General features: G+C 40.3%; 1 protein-coding gene across 8 annotated transcripts in view; it reads left to right on the forward strand.

Moving 5' to 3' along the window:
• LOC113569818 (MAM domain-containing glycosylphosphatidylinositol anchor protein 2) overlaps positions 1-18,495 on the forward strand; it is a 155,367-nt gene that overhangs the window by 65,873 nt on the left and 70,999 nt on the right. For 6 of the 8 annotated variants that reach the window (XR_014124589.1, XM_035524822.2, XM_035524823.2 and 3 more), the window contains exons 4-6: positions 9,357-9,553; positions 11,905-12,043; positions 12,725-12,994. Coding sequence is in view for 7 of the 8 variants with exons in the window: in XM_035524822.2 (XP_035380715.2) it covers positions 9,357-9,553; positions 11,905-12,043; positions 12,725-12,994 (606 nt within the window). In the remaining variant the exon portion in view is untranslated. The remainder of the gene's footprint in view (positions 1-9,356; positions 9,554-11,904; positions 12,044-12,724; positions 12,995-18,495) is intronic. The other 2 variants (XM_035524826.2, XM_035524828.2) reach the window with 1 other exon arrangement.

Below are 18,495 nucleotides of genomic sequence, written 5' to 3' on the forward strand. Positions count from 1 at the left end.
TAGCAAACTGAAGCCGTTTTTGCCGGGGGGTTTTTTGCCTCACTGACAAGTGGTTTTCTTAAGGCTACACAGCTGTTTAGTTCCAATCTCTTGAGTTCCCTTCGCATTGTGCATGTGGAAAAGTTCTTTCTTTCACTATTAAACATATCCTTGGGTTATACTGTTGTTTTATTATGATTTCACCACACATTTAAGTGATCGCCGATCATGTTCATTCAAGATTTTTTTCTGACCACATTCCTTCCCCGAAGATAATGTTTCCCCACTGTCCTTCCACTTTTAAATAATGCGTTGGACAGTTCTTAACCCGATTTTAGTAGTTTCAACAATCTCCTTAGATGTTTTCTCTGCTTGATGCATGCCAATAATTTGACCCTTCTGAAACATCTTTTCCACGACCACAGGATGTGTCTTTCGACATGGTTGTTTAACAAATGAGAAGCTACTCACTACATCAGTTAGGATTAAATAACTTGTTGCCAGCTGAAACATAATCACCCATGCAGTAATTATCCAATGGGAGGCTCTTACCTATTTACTTAGTTAAATCCAGGTGGTGACCTTTTTTTTTGGCCAGGCAGTGTACTTCCAGACCTGCTTGAAGCATCTTTCCCTTCATTTATTTCTTTAGGTCTTAATGTAAGTGTCATAAATGAACAGCTTCCCTCTGTTGGTATTTAAATTGCATTCTGTTTCACTGTGGGACATTTTTACAGAATTGTTGTTTATGTAAACAACATTAATCTGTTAATCTGGGGAATTTCTGGGTCACAAAAGTGGGTTTAGTACTCTGACATATCAGAAATATATGAAATTCTGTGTACAGAAATATACAGTATATACCTATCCAGAAAAAAGAAAAACACCAGAGCTGAAGTCCATCTCTGACTTCAATCAAACACTACATCAGAGTATTTATTAAAGCTGTATTGGTGTTGGTGGGAGATTGTGTGTGTGTGTGGGGAGGGGGGGTTGGTAATTGGTCAAATCCAGTTCCCATACTCCAGTTCCCATAAAGGCACATCTCTCGTCTTGTATGACACCTCAGTCTGCATGGGACACATTTGAAGAGCATGAATTATTTTCCAGCAACCATCCATTCAGTCTTATTGAAGAATTGTAAACTGTTTATTAAACTTAGTTTTCATACCCTTGTTTTTTTTGGGGTGGGGTGGGGGGGGGTTGTTATCTAGTTGGAAGTCAAAAGGCTACTGTTGCCACACACACACACACACACACACACACACACAAATAAATTGCTTTAATGTGCACAAATATTCAACCTTAGGGCAGTGCAGAGAGTCTTTGCTGATGAGTTAGTCTTTAATTCTGCATCTGTTTTCTGCATCTGGATTCTTTAGAGGAACAAAAATTAAGCAAATAGCTCCAGTGTCCTTTTCATTTGATCTTCTTTAAGCACTTATTTCATAATTGTCTTCTTTCGCTCTTTGAATGTCTCCACTGTCTTTTGAATGTATAGGTTTAATTACTTATTTATGCACAATAGGCAATATAATGTTCTTAAGTAATACACTTGATTTTTTGATCTTAAGAATTCAGAAGAGCCTTGAAAGTCACTGAAGCAGGCAAAACTTTATGTTTCCAGAACACGTGAGACACTGTGTATAGAGTGCTTTATTATGCAAAATTTCTTGTAGTACTTAATTCATAAGTCTCATTCGAATTTTCATCATATCAAAGAAATTCTACTTACAGTAGAATAAGGAAAATTCCAGTGACAAATGTCAGAAAGGTTAATTTATAATGTTATAGTGTCATATGAAGCCAGTTTGTAGTCAGTGCTGAGGTATTTTCCAGCTTCCAACTTGTTTTTACAACTTTGAAGATTTAACATGTTTATTGAGTTCTCCTCTTACCCTAATGGTATTTGTCATTTTTATGGCAATTTAAGAACTGCAGCTCTGTAAAAAATGTTATAACCTGTAAGTTCAAATAGTCATATAAAGTGATTTTCAGGTATGCAATATTTTTGTGTCTTGCAAAAGAGCTTTTAAGCCTATTTTCACCAGTCATTAGGCAAGTGATAAAATGACCACAAGATTTAGTCTTTATAAAACTCTTAGAAAGATCGTAAAATGCTGATATTTCTTAAATTGATGACAATGACTGTTCTAAACTGTTCCCTCTCCTGTGTAACACCTAAGAAAGCATAATATGTTTAGACAGTTATTCAGCACTGCTAAATATGATTAAACTTTGTCTTGACATGTCTCTGGACAGCCCTTTAGATGTTGTATGATTGTTGCAAGCTCAAAATAAAATCTGAGATATTTGTCAAAGCTTGTTATAATCGCCCATGTGACAAACCCATTCTATATAGCCTGACTCATTCTCCCATATATCACAGCAGTTTACAGTCCTCGCACAGTGAGCAGTACTGTGTCAGCCTTGGCCTAAGAAGGTCCCTATAGCATTCAGGAAGGGTGATACCATGCAGGTGGATGGAGTCAGGGCTTATCACACTCCTGGCTATTGTGGTCCTGAGCCAAAGACATGCATGTCAATGGCTTAGCGCACCACAGCCTGCACCTCCACAGCCCTGGGGCATGGTGCCTTATGGAGTCAGCACTCGTTTTTCTAATGTGTTCCAGCATTTGCTCAGCCAATTCCCGGTTTCACAGGTCACAGGGGTTCATACTTACACATAGAACTGTTTTCAAGGCTGAGTCATCTTGCGGTTGTATCCGAGCATCATTAACTTCACTCAAGAGAAAGGTGAATTCCTTGTTTTTTAGCAGCTACAGGCAAAACCAAGCTGTCCCACACAAGGTACAGAAAGATGCCTGTAATAATTTTGAAAATATACAGTTTAAATGCAAAGCACTAAAACAACACTGCTCAAACCTACATTCAGCTATAACTATGGTTAGCATGATACCAGCAGATTGCCATGCCTGAAAACATTGTACTGGGGCAAAAGTTCAAGTCTTGGAATTCAGTTTCTAAACAAGAAGTACAGCTACTGGCATTGTTCCTTCCCTGAGGCTTGACCTCAAAGCCTAACAGCACAAGAGTCTCATAAAAATATGTCCAAAAACCAAACAAACGCAATAGTACTAATTAAAAACTTTTCTTTTTATAATTTTAATTTAACTTTGAAACATAACAGAAAATGTCTTTTCTGTCTACTACAAACTACAAACTTACTATATGAGTGGCAGTTTTGGGGGAGGGGGCCAGGTAGTATGACTATAGTTATAATGACAGTAAGCCCTTTACCAGAACCTGACAAAAACATTTTTTCATGTTTTAAGCATAATATGTGATTGCCTTACTGTCCTCACAGTTGACTGCCTACTAGCCTATGTATATAACTATAATAACTAATGACATTCCACAGCAGTTATAGGCTAATTAACCAGAATCCTACCTGTTACAGCATAGAGGTCCAGGGCAGCTGTTGCAGGCTGCAATTATCTTGTCCTCCTTTCAAAGTTGTTGTTTTTTTTTTAACAAAGCACAAGATTGCATGTGTTAACTCATTCATAGCAGTAGTTAGCTGCTGCATTAGCTGTTGACCATCACAGCTCAGCTAAGAAAAAACACCAAACACCAAATCAGCTACATTACTTCATGGTAGGACAAATTTTACTAACATGATCTCTTACATGAGAACACATTTTACACATTTTTTATTAATGTATACTTTTCATTTAAAAATTGTGCAATTAAATGCTGCTATCCATCAAAAAATTGCATTATATGGTGGTCTGGTAAACATGTTACTCATGTTTTGCTTTGACAGTGACATACAGCATTGAGCAAAGTTCATTTTTCTACACTTAATTTTTCAGCTTTTCAAAGAAAGATAGATAGCTGTTTTTTAGTCAGTATTTTATGTTCCTTGAGAAAGCTTAGCATTGGGAAGTCAGCATAAGGAGTTTCCCCTGTCAGCTGACAGTGAAGTGTTTGAGTTAAGTTGGCTGGAGATCTCTCACTCTGACTTGTTTTCCTCTGAGATGAATTGTTGGGGAGATGAAGCCAGGCAGACGCCACTGTCTCAGGGAGACGATGAAGAAGAGATTCATTACCCCTCTGACTTGCCTATTCAGCCTCATTATTTCCTCATCTCCATCACCCTGAGGAAGAATAGAGACTGGCGCTGTTGACCCTGTCTATCCATCAATCCCCCCCACACCACCATCCTTCCCTTACAGATGGCCCAATCAAAAAAGAGCAACACCTGATACTGATGATGACAGATGAGCAGGAGTTTAGTCGACAAAGACCAAGAGCCTGTAGGAGTCATGGGCTTAAGGCAACATAGACAGTGAAGTGCCTGTACACTGTCACTGGTTTAGCAGCTCCTCTGCCTCTCATTTGCCAACGGATTGCCTGGGTTGAGTGCATCTAATCCTCCACCTTCTTAAGCTTCTGTATCTCTACTCCAAAGAAATTAAATGTGCTCGATATAAGATTCTTGGAGATCAGACTTAACTAAAACTACAGTAGAATTACAGTGGACTAGTGTATACACACCAATTTTAATTCAAACTGTTACTGGGGTTTTGTGAATTAAGTCTTATAGTTTCATTTAGTCTTTGTAGCTGATACTGTCTAAATGCAAATTACAGCATAAGCAACATAGGCAGCAATAAGTGTTGTTTTCAGTATTGTGTTTCATTATATTATAGATTTGACAGCTAGATATGAAAAATGTGCCTTTGTTGATTTATCAATTCATCATAGGTCTTGTGAATGCTGAATTTGTCTTACTGTTCTGTCATTACAGCTTCACACCAGTTATAATCAGCAGTGTCAACATCCATTCAGCAGTCTCCCATCCCCAACAATCACCAACAGACACACTGCACCATTCCACTGTGTTGTTGTGAGACTTTAATATACATGATTTTGTGGCCGTCCATTTCGCTGGAAGGTCACAACGTGATTGTGTTCTCTTGCAGAGATGATGAGGGGATGGGCCTAAATCCTCACAGCTGCAGTGTTAAAGCTGATTTTATGTAATGATTATGAGTAGATGACCTCGGTGGTAAGAGGTGTATATAATGCATGTAAATGCATGAACAGTCTCACTTCCCCACTCAGGCAAACTCATGCACACACACACACACACACACACACACACACACACACACACAAGTCACTAAGGCTTTCAGGTGAAAAATGCCTAGTGAATTATTCAGGGCTTGTATTTGGAGGTGCCAAAGAGCACGCCAAGAAGAGGCTGGATCAGAGGTACTAGGATGCCCTTCTGAGCTACATGCAGAGTCCTTGGCCTTGCACTCCAAAAATGCTTGTTAGAGTACCACATGATATTATGAGCACTGGATTAGGTGGTCAGATACATTGGTTAGTATAAACTGATGCTGAATTTTGGTGGTTTATTCAGTGTCTTTGATTGAATTATCAGCATATACTGACAACAGACACCAGCAGTAGTCCTTATGAACAACACATATCCAGAGTCAGCCCTGGGGCCTTTTTTAGCTTTCTTATGTATGAACTAGTGCTGCAGAAACACATTTTGCCAATACTCAACCAACCAGTTACTTGTGGCATCCTGAAAGAGGGGGGACTATGTATAAAAACAGCTTTGATTTCTCTGTCATTGACCCAATATAGGTGCCCCCAGCCAAAGGGTTAATACCAATGCTGACATTCTGCACTTTAGCTGCATTTTTCATTTCAATTTCAATGTGTTGAACCAAAACAACAAAAGATTGTGTCACCATACTTACACAATTACATAGTATTTTCACCATTCTTGAACACTTGAACAATTTTTAATCTTGTAGATATCTTGTAGTTTTGTTTAGTATTGTTACAGGCCAGATTTTTTGTTAATATATTTTAAGAGGTTGATTGTCTTAGAGAATAAATGTATTTGATTTTTCATTTCTCCATATATTGTGGATATAACAGAGGGCCAATGTTTTCCTTAATCCTAAAATGATTACTGGAATGTTTGTGTTTTCCAGTTACTGTTTTTTTTTCCTCTGCATAATCTTTTATTCATTGGTACTTCAAAAGAATCTCATTAACAAGAAGAAAGACACATTTCAAAATCCATGCACATGACTAATCGAACAAAACCCCGTCTAGTAACACCTCAAGTTAAGAATAGAGACTCCTTTTTTCTCACTGAAACATATTTGACAACTCTATCCCAGTTCTGCTGTACTAATATTGCAGCTATCATGGTACAGAAGTATATGCTGGTGTGACCATATTGATCAGCTGTCTGTTCTTGCAGTTTGCTGGATTTGTAATTACAAAGAGAATTCTATAATTTCCGATTGCTGAGTCCCTTTATAAAGCATTCCATTCTATGCTGATAAGTCGCTTTACAATGGCACCTTTAATTTGCAAATTGGTAGCTGCACAGTATCTAAGAGTTTGACAAAATCACTCTAACTCATTGAAACCTTGCTGCGAACAGACACTTAATCTTGCCTTTGCCTGAGTCACAATTCAAGCGGCCAGTCTTAATATGTGAAATCATCCATCTAGCCCTAGGAGAAAGACCTGTTTGGAGCTTAGCTCCACTCTCAGAATGGAGACGCCACTGTGGGCTGTTTTTAGATCTTGGAGCTGAGGGTATAGTGACAAAGTTGTTGCCCGTCAGAGCTTAGTGCCTGGTAATAGCTTTTTCTTTCTTATACTTTACCTTCATATTTCATCCCAAAAACACTCCTTGGGAATTGGATGACCAGCCACTCACAGGCTACCAATGCCATGTATAGCCACTGTGTCTGTCGCCTCATTAGCTGTACATCTGGAAGGTGACAATTTACAAATTTCCAATCTCCCTTCTCCTGTTTCTGGGCCAGAGGAACATTGCTTAGCTTTGCCTTATGGGACTATTTTTACACCAAAAGCTGCCATGCAAAAGTCGCCCAGATCACCAGTGCCTTGTTAGATTAGTGCCACACAGTCAGGGCAAATTTAATTCTAGCCCTGTGACACCTAGCACTGACAGCCTGATGGGTCTGATGGGGGTTTTTTTTCCATTATGACTGCTATGGATTACACGGAGAGAGTGCTGCAGTTAACTAAAACCCCTGCTTGCTTGAGACCAGCTCTTGCTTAGCAAGTAGTGAGCCTGAGTGTTAAGAAAGTTTTGTAAGAGGAAAAAATATCTAGCACCTTTCACATTTTACTTATTAGTATTTTACACATTTTGTTCTGTAGTCTTTGTGAAAATAACCTTCACAAATTATAATTGAAGATGTCAACATCAAAAGTTACTTTAAAGTCTTACAAAGAACTCTACCTAAGCTCTTTCTAAGGCCATAAACACAATAGTTTGTTAGGTTGTGTATCAAACTGCAAAGCACTTTGTGCATCAACAGTAGTGTGTGCATTGTTAGGAGTCAACATATTTGTTCTGTTTACAGCTTCAGAATTTAAGCGCAGGAATCCATCAAGTGTGCCTCCTGTTTTGCATGATGGGTAGTTACCCTCCACCAACATGGGGATTCATAGCAACGGAAGACCGATGCTTGTTGGAGGAGGTTGGAGATTGTTTGAAATTCGTTGTATTTTTAATTCAGTGTGGACATTTACATATTTACATATTTATTTTTGGTAGCTCCTAGCACCCACATGCTCTTTTGCATATGCCTACCTATAAATAGCCATAGCCAAATTGGGGATGCTGCATCACAACTACTCACACACATTTAAAGGATATAGCAGGCACACTGCAATACAAAAGCTACATGCCCTGCTTCCCCGCAGGAACATGTTGAACATATCTGGATGTTTGAGTCCGGTCATGCTTGTTCAGTGGAAACAAGCGTATTAGGTCAGATAAGCTTTGTGGCCCATCCTTTCACCGTAATGAATCAGTGTATTTATTTAAAGCAGCCGCCTCTGCAAAAATGGCCCTACTCAATTGCTTGGTCCAGAGCACTGCCTTCGTCTTAAAGGTAATTGCTCCTACCTGCGTGGCCGTAATAGATCCTGGATGAAGTATTGACCGCCTCTAGATTTTGATTAAGGGGCTGTAGGGCAGAACGTGCCTTAATGAAAGTGAGGAATCAGCATTCTGGTGGGCACCCTGCAGTCTCTGATTAGGCTGGGATCTTCATTTACCCTGAGGAGGGTGAAAGGGGATGCTAAATTAAAGGGTGCATTCACTGATTAACATTTTCAGTGTGTTCTGTGTTTCCTCTCTAAGTCGTAATGGCATGAGCAGAAGATGTTTGTTAAGATGGTTATGGACTCCATGGCCAGGAGAAAGGTCAGCAATAATCATTTTTCATTCTAATTCAGAATGGCACTTACTGACTGGTGGTCTGCCTTGTTAGATCACTGTTAGAATGCTTGCTGGATTGATCACATATTGCCCTGACTGGCACACAGAGGTCTTGCCCAGTTCATGCAGAGTGTAAATGAACAACTTGAAAAAGTATGACAATAAGTATGGCAAGCTTGAGCTAGTAAAACACCAACTCATAATGAATTGTGTTTACCAAGGCTTAATGTGGCAGGCGTGTAAAATAACAAAAATCTAATTAAATATGGACAATCAACGCTTGATCAGGCCTAACATCACTAGAAAACATCACTCAGATGTGTTTAGAAATATGATGCTCTGTCTTAAAGGCCAACTAAATGACATTTCTTGTTTGTAGAGAGTGTAATCTGACCACATGGGGAGAATGTATAGTAATATGTTTTAGGTCTACTATAGAGCTAAGCCAGTCTGTACATGGCGTCGTAGCTGGAGGGGTACATATTACAGATTGTTGATTAAGAAAGACTGTGTCCCCTTGGGGAGGTGGGTAAAAACAGAATTGGAGTCTGGCAGCTTCTAAAATGATTTCTTTTCCCCAATGGAAAGGCCATTGAAAGCACTGAGTGATTTGCCCCATTGCAACATTTCACTTACCATCCCACCTGCTACATATTTGATGCCAGTGTCAGATGCCTTTAGGCGAGGAGCAGAGCATATAGGCTGAAAGAAAGTTGGGGGGAAAAAAGGCAGAAAAGAAAATCATGGAATTTCAGACCCAAAATTTTATCTTATGTGAGATTGTTTCCAAGAAAGTTTTTAATTATCGGATGGGTTACTACTGTATCTGCTATAAGTGAAATATATTTTATATGCTTACAATCTAATGTTAAAGATTTAAAATAACATGAAGAATAACACTATTGTTTGTCAAGAAAGCAATGGTAGCAATTATAATTTTATAGTTCTTTGAATACACAACAGGATTAATACATTTTTTAGCATGGGGAAAAGTCTTTTGTGACCCAGTTGTTAATAGTTCATGCAACTAAAATGTTTGGTGAGTTTTACTCAAGTCATATTACAGATTTTCTTCATGTATAGAAATAGATTCCTGTTTTCCCTCCCTCAGACCTGGATGAGCCAGTTGTGACGGTCCATCAGAGCATAGGGGAGGCCAAGGAGCAATTCTATTATGAGAGGACAGTCTTCCTTCGCTGCGTGGCAAACTCCAATCCCCCAGTGCGCTACAGCTGGCACAGGGGGCGGGACGTGCTGTCTCAGGGTTCAGACAAGGGCGTAGAGATCTATGAACCCTTCTTCACACAGGTAAGAATACTGTCTTGGCTTTTCAGCAAGTTTCAAGCTTTGGGGTTATTGCCAACAGCAACAAAAAAGCATCATTAGACTGGTTAATACTGTGTGAATGTTTATTGACTTTGTTGTTGTCACACCACCGAAATGTGTTTAACTTGGCCAATTAACAAATCTAATATACCCAGAATGCACTGTTTTATCACATTATTTGTTATTGCTTATTTGTTATAATATACTATAATAGGCTTTTTCAGGAAACAGCAGAAGACAAATAATCAGGTGGAGATTAGGAGATGAAGGCCTTGAGCAGGCAACTCAGAGCCTTCTATGCTTCTCAGTGCTTTCACACAATCACACAGAAACACATAGGTGGCATTTTGAAACCAGCATGGGAATGGCATTGGTGATTATTACAGAGGCGCATGTCAGTTCCACACGGGCTTTTGCTTCTCTTCCACCTCAGCCTCTGTCTCTCTTCCCTCAGAGAGCTTCCCTAAAACAGAAGATCAGGGGCTCCATTTGAAGCCTTTCTGCATTCTGTTGTTTTTTGTGTTGCTAAATGCCAGCTTAGCATTCCCCCCACGGGGCAAAACAAAGGGGGGAGAGCCTAGCACTATTTGCACATGGGGGCTCTCCATGGCGCTGCGTCCAGCCCTCAGACAGGGCAGCACTGAAAGCTTTCCTGGCTTGGCTGAGGTAGTCATACTGCCAGACTTCACGATGGCCATGATCATGCTTGTGATTGTGTCTCCCTCTGTAACACACTTACTGACCCAGTGGGAATTCAGACCTGCACTTTTTACTACCATATTTTCCTGTTGGTCAGTCTAGTCTGTTTCTCTCTCTTTCCTTCTATGTTTCCCACTTTCCATCACTCTCTCTGTCTGTCCATTTCTCTCTTTCTTTCTGCCATTGATACAGTGAGTTTCTTTTTGTCTCTATCTCTACTCGATCATGTGACAAATATATTATTATTTCCGTCGAGTTCCTGACAGGGATTTGGCAGCTGCATGCCAAAAACAACACTGTCTGATATCTGTCACAAACCAGCCTCGGGGTGACTGAGCAAGAGCATCTACTCCTTTAATAGAATTACATTGGGGAAGGTTGTAGGGGAAATGGGGGCAGGGGTGGGATGATCATTGGAAAATGAAAGCGATGAATGATCTTACTTCTGAGACCTGGCACAGCACAATCTGTCTGATATTCTAATAGGCGCTGATGAGCGGAGAGTTGGATCAAAGACATGTTCCACAAACACAGCTGTTTCCATCGCTGTCTGCTTCAGATCTGGAGATTCTCATAATGCATTTAGAGTCAACTGAGCTAAAGACCCCCCACAATTCGTCACTGTCATGTGGCAGAAAAGTGTGAAGGAGTGTCTCACAGTCCAGCAGTAGTGATCATTTCTGCAAACTGAAATCCCCAATGTCGGCTTTGAGACAAGGCTCAGGCTCCATTAAACGTTTTGTGTGGAGGGCTGTCTGCAGTCCTAATTAGTGTTCTGCTCATGAGTGGTTAAGACTGATGTGTTTGGGCCTGAAGGAAAGCATGGCTTAGCAGAGCCAGCAGGAGGACGTCCTCAACTTTGTGCAGAAGAAAAGCCTCAGCACATATTTACACATTCATCAGGTCCCTTCTGACTTTAATTGCTGTGTTGCAAAATTCATCTAATAGTACATATAGTGTGTTTTAGAAGTAAAGTGATGATTTGGCATGCCCCAGTAATTTGTCTAGTGTCTTGTGGCTGGTAATTTGGCATATACCCAAGTACTGTTCTTAGAGAAAGTTGGCACTTAGAACTTTTTAAGCACCCCAAAGCACCAAGAAAGGTGTCAGCTGGCATCAGAGTGAAAGTGCTCTTACAGAGCACTGCAGCAATACTTCAGTGCTCTTTTTAAATATATACCCTGTTTTAACATCTTCATAAGCAATCATTTAGACAGAAGAAACTTTCCAAAAATAAATAAAAATAAACAAAACGTGTTGATAATTTAGTTTATTAGGGATATACTTGTATGTCTTTAGCAAAGGGTCATCTGGACTGACCCACAGATTAACATCTAAATTAACTTTGACATTCAGTTCATATTTCTTGAAAAATGTTCAATCCTCCATGTATAATTAATAACATCTCAGTGAGCAAGTATGAAATATCCATAATGAATTCATTACAAAGCACTGTCATGGACTGTGCAGTAAACTGGAGGGAAGATCTGTTCAGCTGGCAGGCATTAGGTCATCCTTCATGACGCCAGCATGATGTTGAGGAGTCACATTGCATTAAGTGCATAGGCAGCTTTGGAAGGGTGAGCGGCCCTGGAGCACACATTTGCACACTGCTCTGTGCTTCTCGCTCTGAGCTGCAGGGGGAGACTAAGATCCTGAAGCTGAAGAACCTGAGGCCGAAGGACTACGCCAACTACAGCTGCATAGCCTCTGTTCGCAATGTGTGCGGCATTCCTGATCGCAGGGTCATCTTCAGACTTACCAACAAAACAGGTCAGGCACATGAGTTCTCCCTAGAACACCCAATATGGGGCACTACATGTGCAGCTGTAGTGGTTTGATTTGCAAAATGCAAAGTAATCAAGCATTTATCTTTTTTTTTTTTTTTGGCAAATGTGTTTGCACTTGAATATGCATCACTCACATATTGGTGTATATTGCCAAGTTTCACATCTAATTTCTATCTCTCTGGCTAGTACCTCAAGTCTTTCAGTAAGAGCTTGAGTTTCATATTTGCATACTTTACACAGTTAAACAAATTCATCAGTGTCATTCAACCTGTTCCTTCGTAGGCAGTTATGACCTTTTCATTAGCCATAATGGAAGGGGGAAAGTGAAACATAGTATGTCACCACCCCTCTGAAACTGTGTTTCATCTAAAAAGCATATTAATTACATCAGACAATAAATGCAGGTGTTACAAATGGACTACATTGTTTTTGGCAAACAAAAGATTCAAAGTGGACTAAATGCAGGGATCATGCACTGAATAAATTACATTTAAAGTTGCACTGGGACCCCTCTGAGAATTCATTCTTCTGACCAGTTGTTAATGTTTGCTAGACCTACCAAAATAAGTGAAAAAACTTTTAGATGTGCCTAAAGCTAAACACAAAAAGGATGACATTAAAGCATCTACGTTCAACAATGCCAACTAAACCTTTAACTCTGCAGCCTCTCCTTCGATCAAACTGCTGGTGGAGGACCCCATTGTGGTGAACCCTGGGCAAACAGTATCTCTGGTGTGCATTGCCACGGGTGGCGAGCCCCCTCCTACGCTTACCTGGAGCAGCAGCATAGAGCGGCTTCCTGAGAAGAGCGTGGTGAAAGATGGAACACTCACACTGCCGGCTGTCTCATCCGAGGATGCCGGCGTCTACAGCTGCATTGCCAGCAACAATGTGGGCAACCCAGCCAAGAAGTCTACCACTGTCATTGTACGAGGTAAAGCAAAAGACCATGTTCATCCAATTTGAAGTGCTCCTATTCCTTTCAAGTGAGTATTTAAAGTTACATGCAGTGTAATATGTATGGGGCCCTGGGCTCAGTAACTACGTGTTATCTTTGCTGTGCATAAGAATGAGGTTTACTTTATTTCCACATGAATAAAATGGCTATGCATTCCTACTAGATCAGCAGCATGTCACTCAATTAATGTACAACATACATAGAACCACATGCATTAACACCATTTCAAAATCTCCCACCTCCCACTTATTTATTAGCGTTTACTTGAAGAAATATTGTCTGTTTGATTAACAACTTAAATCTACGTATGTAACCTCAGTGGTAATAAAACTGAAATTATGAAAGCAGTCAACCTCTCTGACCATTGCTCCACTTGATGTTGCTTTGTGAAATTTTGTTACCTCTTGAACTCCCAGTTCCAGTCATGTCAACTAAAACCCCCTTCTTACACATGGCAAGAGATTCTTGCTGGTAGACAGTTTGCACGCCAAACTCATCTGGTTTGTTCAGCAAGCCTTGGTGCACAAGCAACTTGGTGGCAATGTAGGTCCAATAACTCTCAAAATGAAAGGTAGAATAGTAACTTAAATAATAAACAGCAGGAAAGTTACTACATGGCATAAAAGGTGTCTAACACACACTTGTCTAGCAACCACATTTTACTCCAACAATCTCAAAGTAAATATTTTTTAAGGTTGTACTCTTGCTGCTTGTGAACTTTTCTCCTCTCACTCTCTTCAACCTAGTGTGTTTCTCTCCTGTCCTATCCTTATACCTGGAAACTAATCATAAAAGACCCTGAATGGAAAACACAGAAATCTATCCAACCACAGAAATGAATATTGGCAGACACACATAAAACTAGGTTCCACTGAACACATGCTTGATCTGTACATTCCCACGAAACATTTTTCCCTTAAATTATATTACCCTTTTTCTTTTTGTAAATAACTGACCAAACCAAACTAATTTTTTCCCTTTTTCCAGGGCTACACTCACACCACTCTAATGGTCCTCATGTCCCCATGAGACTGAAATGGCTAGAAAGCATAGCTTATCATTTTCCAAATCTTAATGATGATCTCAATATGAACTATGCTTACAAATTCATTTTAGGCTTCTCAACTTCATCATAAGTTAATCTAATGACATGCTTGACTTCTTGTTTTTTATGTCTTAGGGAGCCACTTTCAGTCTGATCTATAGGGCTTGGAATTTTCAACCCTCTTCCCTCTAAGGTCTGAGCTGGTGAATCTTAATTTAACTTGCCCTCCACCTGGGGTTGTGTTTCCAAGATAATATTTGGTTCATCATCTGTTTCTCGACTCTCCTCCGATCTGATACGGGTGTCATCTTCTCTTGGCACTATCTTCTGAAGATCCCTGCTCTTCCTACCAGAGACTGGTTGTCTACAAAGCAGTCCATTCAATCTCCATAAATATTGGTGCTCCGTCTCTTTCTCTGAATCAGAGCTGGAGCCTTTGGCCACAGGTTTATTGCCTCTGGAGAACTGAAACTTTGCCTCTCTGTCCAGTGTGTGTTCTTCTGGCTTCACATTACTGGTGTGGTTTCTGACGCAGGGATATGGTTGTTGTCAGGTAGTCTAACTAGAAAACCAATAAGTAAAAGCTGGTCATGATGAAGGGTTCTTGCTTTTCCCATTCCACTTTCAGGCTTCACACAATAAAATCAACATGCCAGGAATCTTTTCTACCATAACTTAAGGATAAGTCACTCTGCAACTTATGTTTGCCTTTAAGGCCCAAATTTTTCAGAAGCACCTTGTCACTGGGTTTCAGTGCTTGAGGTCACAGAAGTTTCTCGTATGATCTCTTCTTTTTCAACACTTGGCTTGGAGCTGTTTCAGACAGTTCGTAGGCACTCTGCAAATATTTCTACAGATTCTCTACATAGCAGGAATAACTGACTCACTCCTTCATCTCTGTTCCAAAACATATGTCGACAGGAAGCCTGGCTTCTCTACCAAAAATGAGGTAATAAGAAGACTAGCCAGCCAAGTCATTCTCAGTGGTGGTGTATGTGTGCACAAGTTGTTTCACTGACTTTTTGGGGGGGACTCCAACATCCCTAACATGGACAGCAATGTATGTTTGAATCTTTCTGGCTGAGGTTCACCCTGAGGATGGAAGGATGTGGTCCTTGACTTGTGAAATCCCAATATCCTTATAAGATTGTAGATAAGCTTTCTCTCAAAATCTCAACCCTGGTTGGAATTGACGCATGCCACTGAGGTATAGTGAATAAAGAACCTTAGCCACAGTCACTGCTCTCTGATCTATGGACAGACAAGCCTGGACAGACATACCATCAATCAATCAATACACACTAATTCCATGAGGACTCTAGTGGACTTTTCCATACAAAACAAATCCCACAATTCTTTACATAGTTCTACGCAGTCTGTGACATTCTTGGCCAACCAAATACATTTCTGACAAGCTCAAGAGGTCTCTCTACTCATAAGTGCTCCATATTGTCATGCAATGACTTGATCACTTTTCTCTCCTTTTTTCAGGAAGAAACATTTGGTGGGTGTCGAAATGAGAATCCCTCTGAACAATCCTGTACACTAATCCACCTTTCTCAATTAGCTTGCAGCTATGGCTTTTCAACAGTACTACTTCCAGTTGTAGCTGTGTAACATCCATGGGTCATTCACCTCTATAGACAAATCCTATGACCTTTCTGCTTGGACTTTCCTCAGGTCTTCTAATGTTCGAGTTGTCCCTGCTCCAGCTGGGTGGGGAAAATAAACAGAGTGGGAATTCTCTCAAAAGGTACTCTTAGCTCCTCTGCAAGACACACCTGCTCATCAGGTGAGTTTTGCACTTTCATCCTTTTATAAATTGTCCTCACTTTATTCAGGGAAATTTCTTTCCAGGGCTCTGGTTCATGTCCTGTCCTTTTCCTTGACAACAGGTTGGCAGATTGGTAAGAAGCTGAATTAGTTCATGGAACGCTCAGTTACATGCAGTCCATATATCACCGAAAGGTTTTGACTCCTGAAAATAAATTTAGGGTTGGTCACTTGCAGATTTGTGCTTTAACACCTCCTTTCTAGCAGGGTGGTAACTGTTGGTCAGGTCAGTGTGGGGCTATAGAGGAGTAGCAAGCAAAAAATCGCAATAGTAGCTGCAAAGCCCAAAAAATGGGAGATCTGTTGGCTAGGCCCATCAAGTGATGGCTTTAGTTTTGTCTGGGTTAACCTAGACATCCTTTGCTGATATAATGTGACTTACACACTTAACCCTTGACTGATAGAATTGGCAGTTGTATAGTGAGATTTTCAAACCCATTTCCTCTATACATCCAGGACTTTAAGCAGTCTCTCTTCATGTTCCTCTAAGGTATCACAAACACAATTAAAGTATCCAAATGCACGAGTACTTGGAGCATATGCATGTCATCTATCACCTTCTCCAACTGATGAAAGGTATCCAGAGCCACTGTGACACCTTGTGTCATCCTTTCAAATTGTTAAAACCTCAAAGGGCTTATGAAAGTGGTCTTCTCTTTGTCTTGTTCCCACATGGCTATTTGATAATAGCTGCTTCGCAAAAATTAACACTGAAAACCAATGACTCCCCACCAAACAATCCAACACATTGTCAATGCACAAGATGGTGTACTGGCCCGATATGGTTTTACTGTTCTGTAGTTGATGCACATATGAATGCTGCTCTTTTTTCATGCAATCACTCTTGGATTATGACTGCTGGCAAATGAGCATGAAGTTGTTTTCTTACATTATCATTGTTGGTAATTGCTATTCGTCATGAGTGCTCACAGAATGATCTGGTCTGATAGGCAATGTCAATTAGGGTTTGGTCTGTGCTTCCAAGCACTCCTCTGCTCAAAGGTGGTACTGTTACATCTATGAGTTGTACTTGTCCAAAAGGCCTACATTCTTGCAGTATAACTTTGAATATTCTCATTTTGTAAGATAACTGAGAAGCTGTTGACACCAGTCTTTCATTGTACTGGCTGCTTCTGCCCTTTTATTGTACTGGAGCAATGACAGGCTGAAGCTACACTTGGGGCAGTGGAGCTGAATCGTTTTCATCCACCTGCACTATTCCTATGGACATCAGAGCAAAAAAACCCAACTTACATGAGGCACAGTGACACCATTGAGGGGGTAAGACCAAGCATCCAGGATCCATCCATTTCATTTGTCCCACACTCTCTCCTGCCATAGTTCATTCTCTCTCAAGAACAGCTGGTGTATTAACAGAAACTCTTTCAGGCATAGCATCTATGCTAATCTCATGCTTCTGTGCACAATGATGAGCACCTCCTGAACAGACTTTTGTACCCAATATGACAAGAGTTTGATCTGGGTTTTTTGAACTAGGACAAATCAACAACAATACCAATAAAATCTCCTGGGCATTGAAAACTGGTTATCCAACTTGTACTGGTAGCTAGAACTGCTAAGTCCTCAAATTGCTAAGCCTGACACATGTTGGACTGGGACATGGCATAGGTTCTGTTCATCCCAGTCTTAAAAAATAATAATGACATTTGACTTACTATCTAAAAGGGCAGTAGAGAGGTGACGATTTTTCTTTAGCCTGGCTGTGGGGGTTGGGCCCATCACTGCTTTGGGCACTAAAACAGTACCTCCTCACAGCCTGTGTCAGTCTCTTTGGAACAACACTTGGTTCTACAAAGGGAGGTAATCTGTTTCTCTATAATTTTATTTTTGCTTCTAGAAAGGGTGAACCTAATGGTGATATGTCCATCTTCCCCAGATAGAAATCCATAGAAATCCCCTTCTTTGCCTCTCACCCACTTTGCATCTATTTCTATCAGTTACTATGTTGTGCCTGCTTTGGCACTGGTGGCTGAGATCACAGACTCACTGGTCCTCTCCACCAGGTTCTTGACCTTTTGTTTCATTCTGTGAACATCTTTCTTGAGGGCTGTAACCTCTAATGACTCATCCTCATTTCATGGATGCACATCAAGCAGCAAAGGGAGTTTAGCATCACCACACTACCTTTGGGCTCTTTTGCTAACTAAGAAGAGCCACATTAGCTTTTAGAATCTGAGCCTTTTAGAATACAGAGCCTTTAGATCTGCTTTAAGGTTCTGTATTGTGACACTGCCTGCCTCTGTATTTCTTGAGCTCTCATTTGATGCACACATGGATGTACTTTATGGAAAGAGCTCTTGTACTCTTATTTGACTCAGTGATCTCACTAAGCAACTCCAGGAAATTCAGGAGACAACTCTTCTTTCTGTTAGGCGTAGCTGTAACAGCAACATCTGCTGCACCTCTGAGTATCTGTTCTACCCTCACCTATTTGGGATACAAGGTTTAAAATAGGTTTTTTTAAATCCCCTAATAAAGTCTGACAATGTTTCACTTTTGTTGTATTGAGTGGAAAGTGAAGTACACCTCAAAAGTGCACTTAATAACATAGATACTCCTGTGATATTGCCTCAAAAGC

The sequence above is a fragment of the Electrophorus electricus genome, chromosome 7 (assembly GCF_041902795.1).
Source record: "Electrophorus electricus isolate QZ-2024a chromosome 7, ASM4190279v1, whole genome shotgun sequence".
Lineage (NCBI taxonomy): Eukaryota > Metazoa > Chordata > Actinopteri > Gymnotiformes > Gymnotidae > Electrophorus > Electrophorus electricus.